The 14,342-nt window shown below is 41.0% G+C and overlaps 1 protein-coding gene across 4 annotated transcripts in view; it reads right to left on the reverse strand.

The window, feature by feature from the left end:
* Positions 1-14,336, reverse strand: part of RFX7 (regulatory factor X7) — an 86,708-nt gene extending 72,372 nt beyond the window's left edge. For 2 of the 4 annotated variants that reach the window (XM_006017972.3, XM_025197069.1), the window contains exon 1: positions 14,152-14,336. In XM_006017972.3, coding sequence (XP_006018034.1) covers positions 14,152-14,288 — 137 coding nt within the window. In that variant the 5' untranslated portion in view covers positions 14,289-14,336. Of the gene's footprint in view, positions 1-8,901; positions 8,988-14,151 lie in introns of all 4 variants that reach the window. The other 2 variants (XM_025197070.1, XM_025197072.1) reach the window with 2 other exon arrangements.
* Positions 14,337-14,342: the final 6 nt, after the last annotated feature.

The raw sequence follows: 14,342 nt of genomic DNA on the forward strand, positions 1-14,342 counted from the left end.
AGGCAGCAGCATCACTGGGAGGGAGGGTTATGGGGGGGGCTATGGCAAAATCTGGGGTGGCTGCACTTCCAAAAGTTTCTCCTGCAAAAGTAAATGTTTGTACATACTCTTTTCTGAGAGAAGCTACAGCACAGTCCTCCAGCATCCCAGGGCAGTTTACTCACAACGCATCCCTTCCACATTCCAGGAGATAGCGTGTCACTCAGGCTGGACTCTTCTATTCCAGCCAAGCATGGAACAGAACACACCCCCTTCACAAGCCCCACATTATGCTATAGGGAGAGACCACCTGCAGGGCAGTTCAGGTCAGCCAATCAGAGCTGCCTTGTGCATTGCTGCCATCTGTCACCAGGCAAACTAAAGAAGCCTACAAAGCACACTGAGATGTGTGCACAAGGGTCCCCTGGATGTACAACATCAGCACTGCAACCTCTCTACTCTTCAAGAGCTCAACATGCAAATGTCTGTTCAGACATCTCTAGGTATTTTTTCTACCAGGAGAACAAACCTGGGAGAATTCTCCCAAGTCATTTGAATGTGTATACACAACCTAAGACTATAGGCACATGATGGAGAAGAAACACACCTTAGACAAACTAGAGCAAATAGCTCCATAGCAGCTGCATATGAGGTGGCTGTGCATCTGACAGCAGGACAAACTCTGAGGTTCTACACTGAAAGACAAGCATTTGGAAGGATGAAAATCTAGCCTTGATTCATATATTGACAGGCTTGCCACTGTTGAGGGAGGGCTGAATTTCTGTTTTGAGTCTGGTTAATATGGTTTGCATTTTTTTTCAACTTGGTTAACCCAGTGGCAGCATGTTGCCTTCTGAGAATGAAGAGCATGCTTCAGACCAATTACTGTACTCCTATAGCTGAAGTAGGTCTATCCTATTATTCTAAAGGTTGGGAGTTCAACCCTGATGATGACTGATGTGGCTGAATGAAATGCATTTAGAAGCAAGGTGAGTGTTGCCGTATCCCTTTCAGAATGGGATGAACCACTTCAGAGTGTCTGAGTAGGCACAAAGTATAGGCAACTGCTTGTGAACATATAGGGAATGAACATAATGCCAAGTCAAATGCCAAGAAGTTTAAAGTTTATTTAGTAAGCTTTTCCATCCAGAAAGGAAATGTTGCTCTTAAAGCTATAATACAGCACTGCCACAGAGACCATAGCCTGCAAGTTTAATCTTTTCAGGTTGGCCTCAATAAATGGTTTATATCTAAAGGATGTTTGACCTCTACATGGGATGGAGCTCTCATTCCAACTTCCATTTCACAATGTCACTACCATGCTTTACTCTAACTTGCAACCATTTTGAGACAGGAACTAGCTTTACTTTGTATTTACACAGAATTCCATACAGTACTGCCATACAAGTTAGAACTCCTGCAGCAGAAATCGAACTTGAATTACTCATGAAAAATCTGCAATGGGGGGGTCAAAAAACAAATTTCACTCTTCCAAAAAAATCTTAATACTTAGTCACTAATGAATTTTTGGGACTTATTTTTTAAGCTGGCAACACTATCTACATGGTCTGAAAGTTAATAAGAGCAATAACCTGATTTTGAACTGTTTGAGAATATTCTCTAAATCAACCATTCTATGGTAAAGTCACCCCTTCTGAGGACTGGAACAAAATTGTTTAAAGCTTAAAAACGGTGACATACCTTGGGGCAAATTGCATTTACTTTATTTTTTAATGGTTTACAAGCCATTCCACATAATATTTTTATACCAGAAATATTTTTAAAACATTAAATTCTAGGCCCAAAACATGCCTTTACAATGATTAAAGTATAACTTATAATGCTGCTTGCCAAGGTGGTACATCACAATCTTTTTTTTTTTTTTTTTTTGGTAAGTTTGTGTTTATTTTAAATATGCTACCACCATTTTAAAAGGAAGGAAGGAAGGAAGAAGGCACACACACAACATGCCCGAGTCTCTGAAGACTGCTGAAAGTAGCTTCAGAGAGCTTTTAAACCTGGACACGGATAAAACAAGAAAGATGTTGAAGAGCAAGATAAACACCCTAGGATCTACAGCAGAAGGGTAACCAATACCATGCAACCCAAAAGTACGACTGGGACACTGGCTCCCTGACAACATAGTACTAAAAGTGTTCTAGGGAACCAGTGTAACTTAATATGACTGCACTGTGCCGCTGCTTTTTGCATTAGCAAAAAACTCCTGAAAGCCTCTAAGGCCATGTCTACACCACCTCAGGACTATGCCAAGAAATACTGCATTGAAGCACAATAATCCACTCTCTGCACATTATCCCACAAAACCAATGCAATGGCTACCCAACCGCTTCAGAGGCCAGCAAAAAATCACAACTAATAGTAGAATAGATCTAGCTTCCTGTTTTCATCTGACATCAGATATCCTGCCTAACCTGTACTTGACATCATAGTATCATTAGATTCGAAGAGCATTAAAATAGTATTTCCTCACTAAGTGAGGCTCAGTATGGTACGTACAGACTTCATACATTTCTTGCTCATACAAAACACCAATTTGTGTCAACTATGTAGTAGACTATTTAGACCTGTGTACAGTAGTAGCTTACTAAAACAAACAGCACCAATCTAAATACAACAATTTCTTCTGTAGGAAAGGAAAGAAAGAACTCAAATTCTAATTTTCTAGTATTTTTCTATATAAAAAAAAATATGAAATGGCGTGATTTGAAGTGAACTACAGAACTGGTTAAGCTGTACTTTAAACCAAAAATATAATTTTCAAAACAATTTTGAAAATCCAGTTTCAAACGCAAGTTCTTCTACTGTTTGAACTAGTTTGTGTTTTTCTTTCCCTGTTCCTTGGGCTGGTGGACCTTTCCCAACTTTTTTTTTTAAAGTCAGGGAATTTTGGATCTAAGCAATAAATGAGAAACAAAACACTGCCTACTTCTGTGCTCACCTAAGGGGAAAACTAGTTGCTGTATAATGTTGAAGACAAAGTATATTTATTACATATCAAAAGAATGAAGTTAAAGATAACAATTCTTGCGGGTACACCACCACCACCAGTGCCAGATTATGATATGCTTAGGCCCTAAAGTATGTCCAGTTTAAGAGGCCCCACACAATTAAAATAATCCAATGTATGTATATTTTTGTCATATTAGAATGAAAATGTCCACATTTAGAGTCATTTTCCCATATCTCCTTGATCTACCTACTGATTATTATAAAACTTGATATCAAGTTAGATTTTTTTTCTTATTTAGAGGCCCCTCATATTGCGAGGCCCTAAACTGTAGCTTAAGTATCTTAAGCCTAAATCCAGCACTGACCATCATTAAGAGAGGCAGGTCATCAAACAAATTTGTCCCCGTTTGCTTCACACACTACTACTAAAATGTACTTAAAGTCTGGCTTTTGCTCACAACCTAACAAGACTTACCAAGACTAACTACTCACCTGCTTCAACCTACACTATGTAAGCATTTTTTACCCAGAAAAACCCTCTGCAATTGATAGAAATATACTGATCAGGATTATGATATTAGCAATTGTTAAAAAATAAAAGGTTTTACACAAATCCTTCTCTACAAATAACTTAGTCCAGTGGGAGCTAAACCTTTCGGGCAGTGTGCCACAGAAGACCCCTTGCCTCTCTCCAAATGCTACTACACACCCCTCTTCCTCTGCCTGATCCGCTGCTCTGCTTTCTGCCTCCTTTCCTTTCCCTGTCCGATATGCTGCTTTGTTTTCTGCTCTGTGCCATATCTGTTGCTGTCCTACCTGTCCCCTCCCCAATCTGCTGCTGGCCACACAGAGAGGCTTCCTGTGCCATGCATGCCACAGACTGGCCACCTCTGACTTAGTTTATGTACACAAAGCTTGTTCCTGCAGTACTAAATTTCAAGAATCTGACAATTTCAGAAAGTCAGTCACAACCTCCTGCTGTCCCTTATCCATCTTCCCTTTGGTCACTGCAAATAATAAAAGGATAGTACCAGGAGAGTGTTGGAATGTTTCTTTCTTGCCATCTTAAGGATTTAGCAGGTGGAAACATGAGTGCTGGTTAGCAATCTATGGAAAGCCAGCTTATGGTATGGTGGCTAGCAGACAACTTCCTGCTTTCTTATTAATCAGATAAAGGTCTATAAAATTTTGGGCCAAGAATCTGAGAAACCTTTTCTCCCTATGTTTTTCCATGACAAAGATATGAAAGGAGCTAAATGGTGAGGTTTGGGAAGATCCCAGAATTCACTTTTTTCATTAGCCTGGACAAGCCAATTTCTATTATCCTTCAGTTACAGACAAAAGTCTGTAAGTATTGTAGGGGCTATCACATTTCTACATTTCAATATATGTTGCAAATGGTTTGATACTGACTCATGTGTCACTCATTTGCACATAGGCCCTGAAATTCTAACAGTTGCCTCTCTGAAAGTCAAAACAAATCTACCTATTTTTGCAACTGCAGCAGCTTTTTGAGACTATTTTAAAAATAGGTTTGAACCAAAATCCCAAATTTTAGATACCTATCTGAATTCTGCAGCTCCCACAGATCTCAAAATATTCCCATTTGGCAAAGTTTAGTACTCAGTATGTGAAAGCAACATACAGTAGGTATGGTATCTGTATATAAACATAAAAAAAATCCTCCCCTTAAATCTATTTAAAAAAACAAAACAAAACAATTGTTCAATGCAAGTCAGATCATTCTTAAATAGTACAGTTTCTCTAGCCAGCAAGGGTCTTTCTTTTATTAAATTATACAGCAGCTAGAAAGAAATTTTTGGAGAATCTTCAATTTGGGGTGGGGGATGGGGGAATGTGCACGTGCGCACACAAACATACACACACAGGTATGTGTGCATACACCCACAATACAGTGCAATCTGTATACACATATAAAGTTATTGAAGCTACATAGGTAGATGCAAGTCCAATAGAACTGAGCTAATTTAGAGAGAATGTGGTTAGAGGGAGGGGGACAGGTTACCAGAACATAATGAACAGGGTTCCTGGTTTTCTTGGTTTAAAAACTGCTAATTTTCTGATAAACAACACAAATCCCAAATTCTCCGATTAAAAACCCCCAAATCCGCAATTAAAATGAAACATCACTATATATAAGGTATTGGTTGATTTAACACAATGTTTATTGATACATCTACAATTTTAAAGCAATCTGTCCTACCAGTGCCTCAGTCACTATAATAAAATAAATTCTAAATACCTATAAATTTTGTCGTTTGATTTGGGGGTTTATCATGGCAAAATCAGAGCTCTCCCTGCCCCCTTCACTCACCAGGACACAAGTCTAGCTGTGGCTGTCCCTCCCTGCCCCACCCCTGCTTTTTGGCCCCTCCAGCCGATATACCCATGCGCTGCCCATGCCATTGCCCCTCCCTACTCACAGCCCCCCCAGCCCTGCCACTGCCCCTCACTCTCCACCCACAGCCCCCACCACCGCCAGCCCTGCCGCTGCTCTTCACTCCCACCTACAGGCCCCCAGCCCTGCCAGTGCCCCTCACTCACCCACAGAGCCCTGCCACCACCAGCCATGCCAGGGAGGGCCCCCAACTGCTAGGGCTATGGGGCCAGGGACCCAGGTCTGCAGCCCCCTGCCCCCACACAGAAGCACCCAAGCCCCAGCTGCCACCTGTGGCAGGTAGCTGCTACTGTGGAGCAGAGCAAAGAGCCTGGCCCCTCCTCCTTCATGGGTGGCATGGATGGAGCAGAGCCTATTTGTGGGGAGGGGCGAGTAGATGCAGGCTGCCCACTGTGGGTGGGAGGTGAGGGGCGAGATGACCTCCCACCGCTGTGTACACTCCCAGAAGGGGCACGAGGTGCCTTCCACACCACTACCCTTACTGCTGCAGAGCAGGCATGGGGCCTTGCCATGGTAGCGCAGGGCTCCCAGAAACAGCGGCACTGAGCTTCCCTGTCCAGTCCCGCTCTTCGCTGCCATGCCAAGTGCTGCCCCAGTAAGCTGTGGAAGCCCCAGGAGGAGGGCAGCAGGGCAGGGGGCCCCAAGCCCACAGTGAGTAACCCACCCCATGCACAAATCTGGGAGCGCTCCTCCCAGGAATGCACACAATGGTGGGGACACTCGCAGCCTTGTCCCAATTCCTGCCCGGGGCCTGTGGCCACATATTCTGGGCCCAGGCCCCAGCACCACCCAGGCTGGGCAGCAGCCCTAGGCCCTGCCCAAATCTCTCACTCACTACGGGAGCCTCAATTCCACCCCCAATCCCTCACCAGACTTACCTGAAGGAGCTGTTCTCCAGGCTGCCTGGCTCACATGTGTGTGTACATGCGCTCATGAACATGGCACCTCCTGCCTGATCGGCCTCTTCCTGCTCCCCCCAGCCCCCTGCAGGCTGGAACTCTGCCAGCCTGCAAGGGGAAACTCACCATTTCCGGCACCTTTCACCTTAAAAATGAGAAAACCCAGGTTTTACTGCATTTTACTGTAGTGAATGGAAAACCCGGATCCATGATGAGTGACAATTCTTTGTTTTTTAAGAATTAAATAGAAATGCTATTCTGTATTATTGCACTGTCTGACTTGTTGCAAAGAAAATTCCTTTGATAGAAAGTGAAATGTTTATGAAACAAGGGATTATCCATGTTTTATGCTGTGAAGTCAGGCATTTACTGTACTCCTATGCATTTTAAATGAACAGCAGTTAATTTTTGCCAAGCCTCTTATTTAAATATGTTTTTTTCCTCCAATAATTGTACTGGAACCCACTGTTTCAAAAAAACCAAACAAAAACTGCACAAGACTGGTTCTGGTCTTCTTAAGAGCAGGCTTACAATAGCTCACTTTTGTAAAGTTATTTCTGCTGTACTTGGAACCAGGATCTTTTATAAAATCTCAACTCTGCGATCAAGAGGTTATATAAAGGTCAGTATTCATTTTATTCAGATTATTTTCTAACCTTGTAAAAATGCCTCCAGAGCAAATTGGCTCCTACACCTGCTGACCCAAGGATACCATGGGGGCTGCTCGCTGCTTGGAAAAGTTACTTCCCCTTACTGTCCACCCCCCCTTCAACATGCCACTAATTAAGGAATGTCATTCATGCCACAAAGCTTGCCTAAACGTTTCCCTAGGGAGAGTAGCAAACTTGGCCTACTGATGGGAGGGCTTTTAGAATGTACAGACTTTACCAAGGGATCCATCTTGCTATTGTAAAAATCAGGGAAGAATTAGAAGACTAGTTGGCTTGTGAGGGATGTTTCCTTGAGAAAGGACAAGACCGATAAAGACCTGGCCAGCTCTGACAGGCTAGATGTAGTCAACTCCATCAACCAACTGTAATGGAATAGCCAACTAAAGTTGCACAAAAGGGTAACTGATAAGGGGTGCAGACCCCATCTGGGGAGACCAAATATGTAAGTATGGTACAGACAGTATAGATGTTATACCAAAGATGAGGTTGACACATTGCAGTCAGCATTCATTATATAATATAAATAGCAATACACGCTGGACAGGAATGTCTCACCATAGAGTCTACAAGGCAGAGAAACATAACCAGGGAAAACTGAGTTACAAACAGTAACACCTGGCAGTATTACAGTGCTGCTTATTTAAAGTCTTTTTCAAATGTGAGTAAATATCTACATATTAGAGAAAGGGAACCTAAAGCACTTGGGCCCTGCTGCAACTAGCTCAGCTCAATGTCATGAAAGACAAAAGACTATGAGAACAGCACCAGAGTCAAACTAGTGTCTGAAAAACCTACATCTTATTTCCCACTCGGTTTTCCCTTTAATCCTTCATTTGTCCCATAGTCTCTTGGGTCTTCAAGGAATTGTTCCAAAATAGCTCTTGCTAATTAACTCCCTGAATGGAGGCTTGTAATCCAGAATAGAAATGGCTGTATTCAAATTATTTCAGTCTGCTTTGAAATTGCTTTAAACTAATCTGGAGTAAGAAATTCTTATTCTGGAGTAGGAACACCCACACAGAGAATTTATCAGGAATAACTAATCCAGTTCAACTGCAGGCCCAAGTTAAACTCCTTGTGCAGGCAAACCCCTGCTATCACTAGGATTTGTATGCAATGCAGTGTATTCTATCCAGAAATGACTAGTCTTCGCACCATGCCTAGGCAGATACCGTCAAAGTATTGTTTTGCATCTCTCTTCTTCCAAATGCAGAGGATATACACTATGGCTGGGATTTGCAAAAGGAACATAAGGGATGTAGCTGCCCAAATATAACAGAAATGCAATGAAAAGTAGAGGATTAGAATCCTTGGAAAAGTCCATCCATACCTTTATAGATAGCCTTGTTTGGAGGGAAAAAACCCAGACAGACAAATCCTCTTACTCATTGGAAAAGCTATACAAGGAGCTATGTAATATATTAAAATGTTCTTACAGGGCATTTGCACTGTTTTTGCACTGTTGATGGCCCAGGTCATTAACAATCTAATCAATAGTTTAGCAAGAACATAAACAGACAGCCCGAATATTGGGCCCCATTAATCCTTGATGCAATTCATCTAACTTGCACCAGGGATAAGTTTGGCTCACTGTAATACTTATTAATAGAATTAACATATTAACATGAACGCAAACACAGATATCATGACTACGGAAAAAAATTGAGAGCATTAAACTTGTTATACCCTGTTAAAAAACTTTATTTCTACACTAAGTTTTTGCCTGATTTGACAAAATCCAGAGATTTGTTTTTTTATATTTTTGCCCCCATAATTAGGTGGACATGCTCCCTGAGAAGGCGCAAACAAGATGCTGAGGGTGCAGAGACCTATGAACAAACCTCTCACTGTTCTCAGAAGCCTTAGGGGTTTTTTTGTTTTGTTTAAAAAAAAAAAAAAAAAAACAAACCAACCCACCTCCCAAACATTCTTGCTTGCAGAAAAAACAATGTTAAAAAGGTACCTGAGCCTGAGTTTGCAGACAGTCTGAAACAACAGCTTTGAGGTATGAACTGTCTCTTCATTCTTGAAATGCTAACGATTTCCTTGCTTAAAACAGACAAGGAAGAAGATACTAATATTAGAAAAATTCATACCAGCATTTTCTAAAGCATAGGGTTGCCTATTTGAGGAGGAACAGAAAGGACCCAGGTCTACTCAGGACAGACTTTATTAGGACAGGGAGGTGTGGTTGCCAGGAGTGCATGATTGATCTCATTCACCAGAAGGGGACTGAGCTTCTAAAACACTGGGAAACAGTGATATAAAAATCAGCCAACCTAGTTTTTTAGCACAATAACAAGAGTCCAGAATAAACAAGGACCCAATTCAACTCCTACTCACTTCAATGGGAGTTAAACTGGGCCCTAGGACACACATTAGGTTTGGCACTGAGCAGCCCAGCTCATGCAGCTTTGGCATACAGCTCTGTGTTGCTAACTAGAAGACTGACTTGGGAACAAAATTCTGATCAGAAGCCCACGCCCAGTGCTGGTTAAACACACCGCAAAGACAACGCTTTGTGTTCTAGACTCCATGCTGTCTACTACTCCTTGATGCAGTTTTATGTCAGATGTGGAAATAAGCATTCACCTCTCAGGCAGAATTAATGCATTCAAAATGGAGCATATGCTTTAAGGACAAAACCCCCCAAAAACTGAACAAAAGAATTGCTGGTTTCTAGACTGAATTAAGAAACCTAAGCCCAGACTGAGCGTAAGTGCAGATATAAGTGTTAGAAGACAACTGACAGCAACAGAAAACAAGAAGTTCATAATCACTATGTATGCAAAATAATAAACATTAATATTTCCATTAAGGTTTAACATGAATAAATTATGTGATCTATACTTTGATAACAGGACAGTAAATCAGGATAAAATTATCTAAAAAAAAATTATTGGCCTCCTCTGTTCATGCTGCAGAAATTCACTTCTTAATTTCTACTCTCTCTTTTTTTTTTTTTTTTTTTTTTTTTTTTTTTTTTTTTTTTTTTTTTTTTAAATGTATGAACCATTCATGATGTCTCACAATGTAATGGAACTATTGAGTAGATTCAATCTTTGGCAGTGGCTGTGTACACAAACTTCGTTTAGAACTAAAACACATTTGGTAATACAGTGTAACCTCATAAATCTGGAATTATCAAAAATCCGGCACTTCCCCCCACCACTCCAGGACTGGCCGCCATTCCCCTCTGCCCTCCTGGACGCAGAGGGGGAAGCTTGCATGCGGTGGCTGCCGCCTCCATTCACCACCCTGTGCCACTGCTCTGCATTCAGTTGCTGCTCCAGGACCAGGAGCCGCTATTCGCCCCCTGCCCTACTCCATGACCGGCTGCCATGCCAGTTTAAAAAAATACAGCATTTTCGAATTTTCAGCAGGTGCTTGGAAATTAGTTTATACGCACAGATAGCTGACTGGTAAGTTTTTCTTGCCTTTGGCTTTTGTGTCTGGACACAATAAAATATTAAAGTGTTAATGACTCTAAAGAGAAATAAAAGCAGGCAGATTAAGGCCCAATGTCCAGTGAAGAGTAAGATAATTAACAAACCTGCCCAAACTGACATTTAAATCAGACAGTTTAGGATCTGCAAAGACATGTTCATTCTAGTCTAGACTTCTAATCCATCAATGGGAAAAAGTCTAATATTATTTTTGTCCTTTTCATCAGCACTGTAAGAATATATCCAACTGTCAGAGTAAGTTATACATGTAACACAAAATAAAAACAAAGAACACTTCAGTGGGCTTGTTCAAGGGGGTCATTTGAGAAAAAAAAATCTGTAGCAGACAACACTGAACCCTTAATCTTTTTTTAATCAGACACAAGTTAAATAGCTCTGTCTATCCAACACATCTGTATATAGACAATGCTTCAAGATCATTGTAAACATACTGGAGAAATTCTCCACCTCAACCAATAGACATTTAAAATGTAATTAAAAATGTTAACTTGAATACTGTTAAATATATTTGAAAGTCTTCAGTATGCACACTGACCAAGCCCTCAACTTTGAAAACACTGCACGATTTTAAAGAGACACTACATGCTTGAAACTACAGTAGAGCTACTTCTTTTGTCAATCTGCATTTTAAATTTAATAAACAGAATAAATTAACTATGAGCTGAGATTATGAATAACTCATTGTCCTGCTAGAGGCCTACATCACATACTATATTTATATTCATCTGTACAGGAGAAGGACAAGCACAGACTTGTTTGTGATCCACAAGTCCAGCATTTTAGTAGCTGCTATATATTGCTACCCTATTTTCATTGACAATACATTTTGCAGACTAGAAACACTTTTTATAAACTAAAAATGTCCATCCACAAAACCATGTGGGGGAAGGGGGGAAAATATCAGTTAAGACAATACTGATGAATACTAATCTAAAAATGTACGTATTTTGAGAGGGAAGCCAGGAATTAACATATACCAAACCTCCAAAACATATTTAGGAGAAAACAATCTCAACAGCTTTTAAGTCAGTTATGTATAAACACAGAATATTGTCTATTTGACATTTTCTCAAGAATCACTTATAGTATATTTATGGCCAATACACTGCACCTTCCATACATACTACTAATTCTTGAGTTGGAAGCAGGGACTGAATACATTGTCCAGTGTTCCCTGCAAGTACAGTATGTATGATTTCTCTTGGACAGCTTTCTTACCCTTTCTGGTTAATGAGGGTAATTATATTTGCACTAAAACACCAGCCAATATTATGGAATTAGACATTCATATGAATACTGTTTACCAACAATACAGCAATAGAGAAACACACAGAATTTCTAAAAGGTAGGTCAACAAACACTAAAAATATTTTAAAATACTGAAGTACAATTGCATTGTAAAATAAGTTGTTTTATTATTATCTATACTATAACGTGCAAGGAACTGATACTATCTGGAATTGCAACACAAGTTTCAGACCTGTCCAGAAAGCCATTTCAGACCTGTCCAGGATAGTTAAGTAGTAAAGGTCATGTGGCTATGAAGGATGGCTAATCAACTATCCACAAATTCTACCTGTTATACTGGAAGATGAGACAACTACACTGTCAGAGGTTTCAGCAGTACTATTTCACATACTTTGCACTTGTCTAGGAATTAATTTTTGGTAAAACTATTAAAAGTTATTTTGTATTGAAAAGGAAGGAAGGTTATTTATTCAAAATCCTCTCATTAGCTAAACCAAAGTATCTTTGAATATAATCATGTAATCCCCAAGTGTCTTTTTTTTAAGGCATGTTCTTATTAAAGGAGAGATTTTTACTTAGTAGCCATTTTGTCTTCAACTTGGACATGATACCCAATCTGAATGCAATATAAACATGCTGTCTGAGAAGCTGGTTTCCAAATATCATGTTGCTGGGAAAGCAAGAAAATGTAAAAATGTGTACCACCTAACCTATTATAAACCAAAACACCATGAAGATAACAAACTACACAGCCAGGAAATTCAATAGCTAATATTCCCTCCCTAAGTCACCTCATTGCGCACAAAAACACAAAACAAAAGGCACTGTTTGTGGATTAAGGACAGAGAATTGTGATTTACTGCTTAATGTTTTTTAAAATGAAAAAGCTAGGAAATTAAAAGTTGCACTTCATAATACTCCTCTCCCTTAACAGTGTGTGTAATGTATTTTGGTTTTCTTTTTAATTCCACATTAACTCTGCATACCATAAACGCTAACCATAGTACAAAGCAGTATAAACACCAGGTCAATCCATTGTTTATTAGATATCCATAATATGGGTAATGTGGGAGGAAAGGATACACAATTGCCAATTTTCAAAGCATTAAATTAGGTCTAAACAATGCTTTTACACACACCAAAAGCCACAAATTTATTGCAGGTGCCAGGCCTTCACAGTATTTCTTTTTCAAGAATAAAGTAATTTTTTATTTGCAGGACAAACTAAACTCAACTAACCTCCCCCTCATGCCCACCTCCTTAAAACAAGCATACAAGTTCAGCAGAATGTGGATTTATTATGGGATTGTTTTCTTTAAAAATATGCAATGAAACTAGACTGTTACAAAGAAACTCGCATATCACCATACCAAGCAACAGCCCAATCACATGTCAATTGCTAGACTGCAAACCCATGGAAATAGAGGTGTATAATAGGATCATTATAAATGTAGCACTTACTATATATACACATACTATAGATTTTCCTTGTTGTATTATTACTTTGTATTAGTGGGCATGGGTCTAATACAGATAGCAAAAATGGGCTTTATAAGCATAAAACTATACAATACATTCAATTATTAAAAATAGCTTAAGCAAGCAAGATGATATCATTTTAAACACAGATGCACCATAATTATCATCTTCGGATACAAATTAATATACAACACATAACATGGCCAAACCCTCGAACACATCCCACTGTATATTATTCCTGGGGGGAAAAAAAATGCTGCTACCCTCTGAATAAAGGAAGAAAAAAGACACACACCTGTGCAAGTGTGTGGATAAACACACATGCACACGCACACACACACACACTTACACTTGTATGTGGCACTGCATTTCTAACAAGAATATTCTGCACAGGAAATGTAGAGGCACCTTTCAAGGATGATTTCTCATCCTGAATAAACACTGCAAAAAAACCCAAAACAACAAAACCCATCTAGGGAAGGTAACTGCTCTCAGAGCAGAGCAGGTTTTGCCTTGCATATTAAATAAGGTTATGTATGATGGGCTGCTTGGTCTCGATTCACAACAGGGCTGGGGGGAGGGGGGGGTCGTGTGCGCGGTGGTGCAGGGTGTGTGTGTGTGTGTGTCTGCCTGCCTGCAAAGCCAAGTAAACACATTTTCCATTCCCCATCCCCCACCCCGACACACGCGCGCGCGCGCGCGCACGCACACACACACACACACGCACCATCATGCAACTTATCTCCCCATGTTTTTCCTTTTAAATGCACCGAATGCTCGGGATCCCCATAGGTTTTTCAACCACTTGTTTTTCTGCAGCTCCGCGAGCCGCTTGCACACGGATTGTGGCCCGGCGGTGCCAGGCGTGCACATGAAATCATACAGCCCTCCTCCCCCCCAAGCCCCAAACAGCACGAAGTAAACAGGCAGCAGGCTGCGGACAGGCACACGCGGCGCAGGCAGGAGGCAGGCGGCAGGCAGGGATCGGGGCCGCGGCCGGCGATGGAGGCTGCTCTTACCAGATGGAGTTCTTGATTTTGTGTTGCAGGGCGCTGGCCTCTGCCCCCTGCAGCCCGGGCACCAGGGCTGGCAGTGCCCCCCCGGGGCCGGGCAGCGGCTGCGGCGGCGGCGGCTCTGCTTGCTGCTCCTCTGCCATAGTCGCTGGAGGGGCGCGGGGCGCGGGCGCAGCGCTGGAGACACTAGGCCTTTC

Source organism: Alligator sinensis, unplaced genomic scaffold (assembly GCF_000455745.1).
Source record: "Alligator sinensis unplaced genomic scaffold, ASM45574v1 scaffold250_1, whole genome shotgun sequence".
NCBI classification, from domain to species: Eukaryota; Metazoa; Chordata; order Crocodylia; family Alligatoridae; genus Alligator; species Alligator sinensis.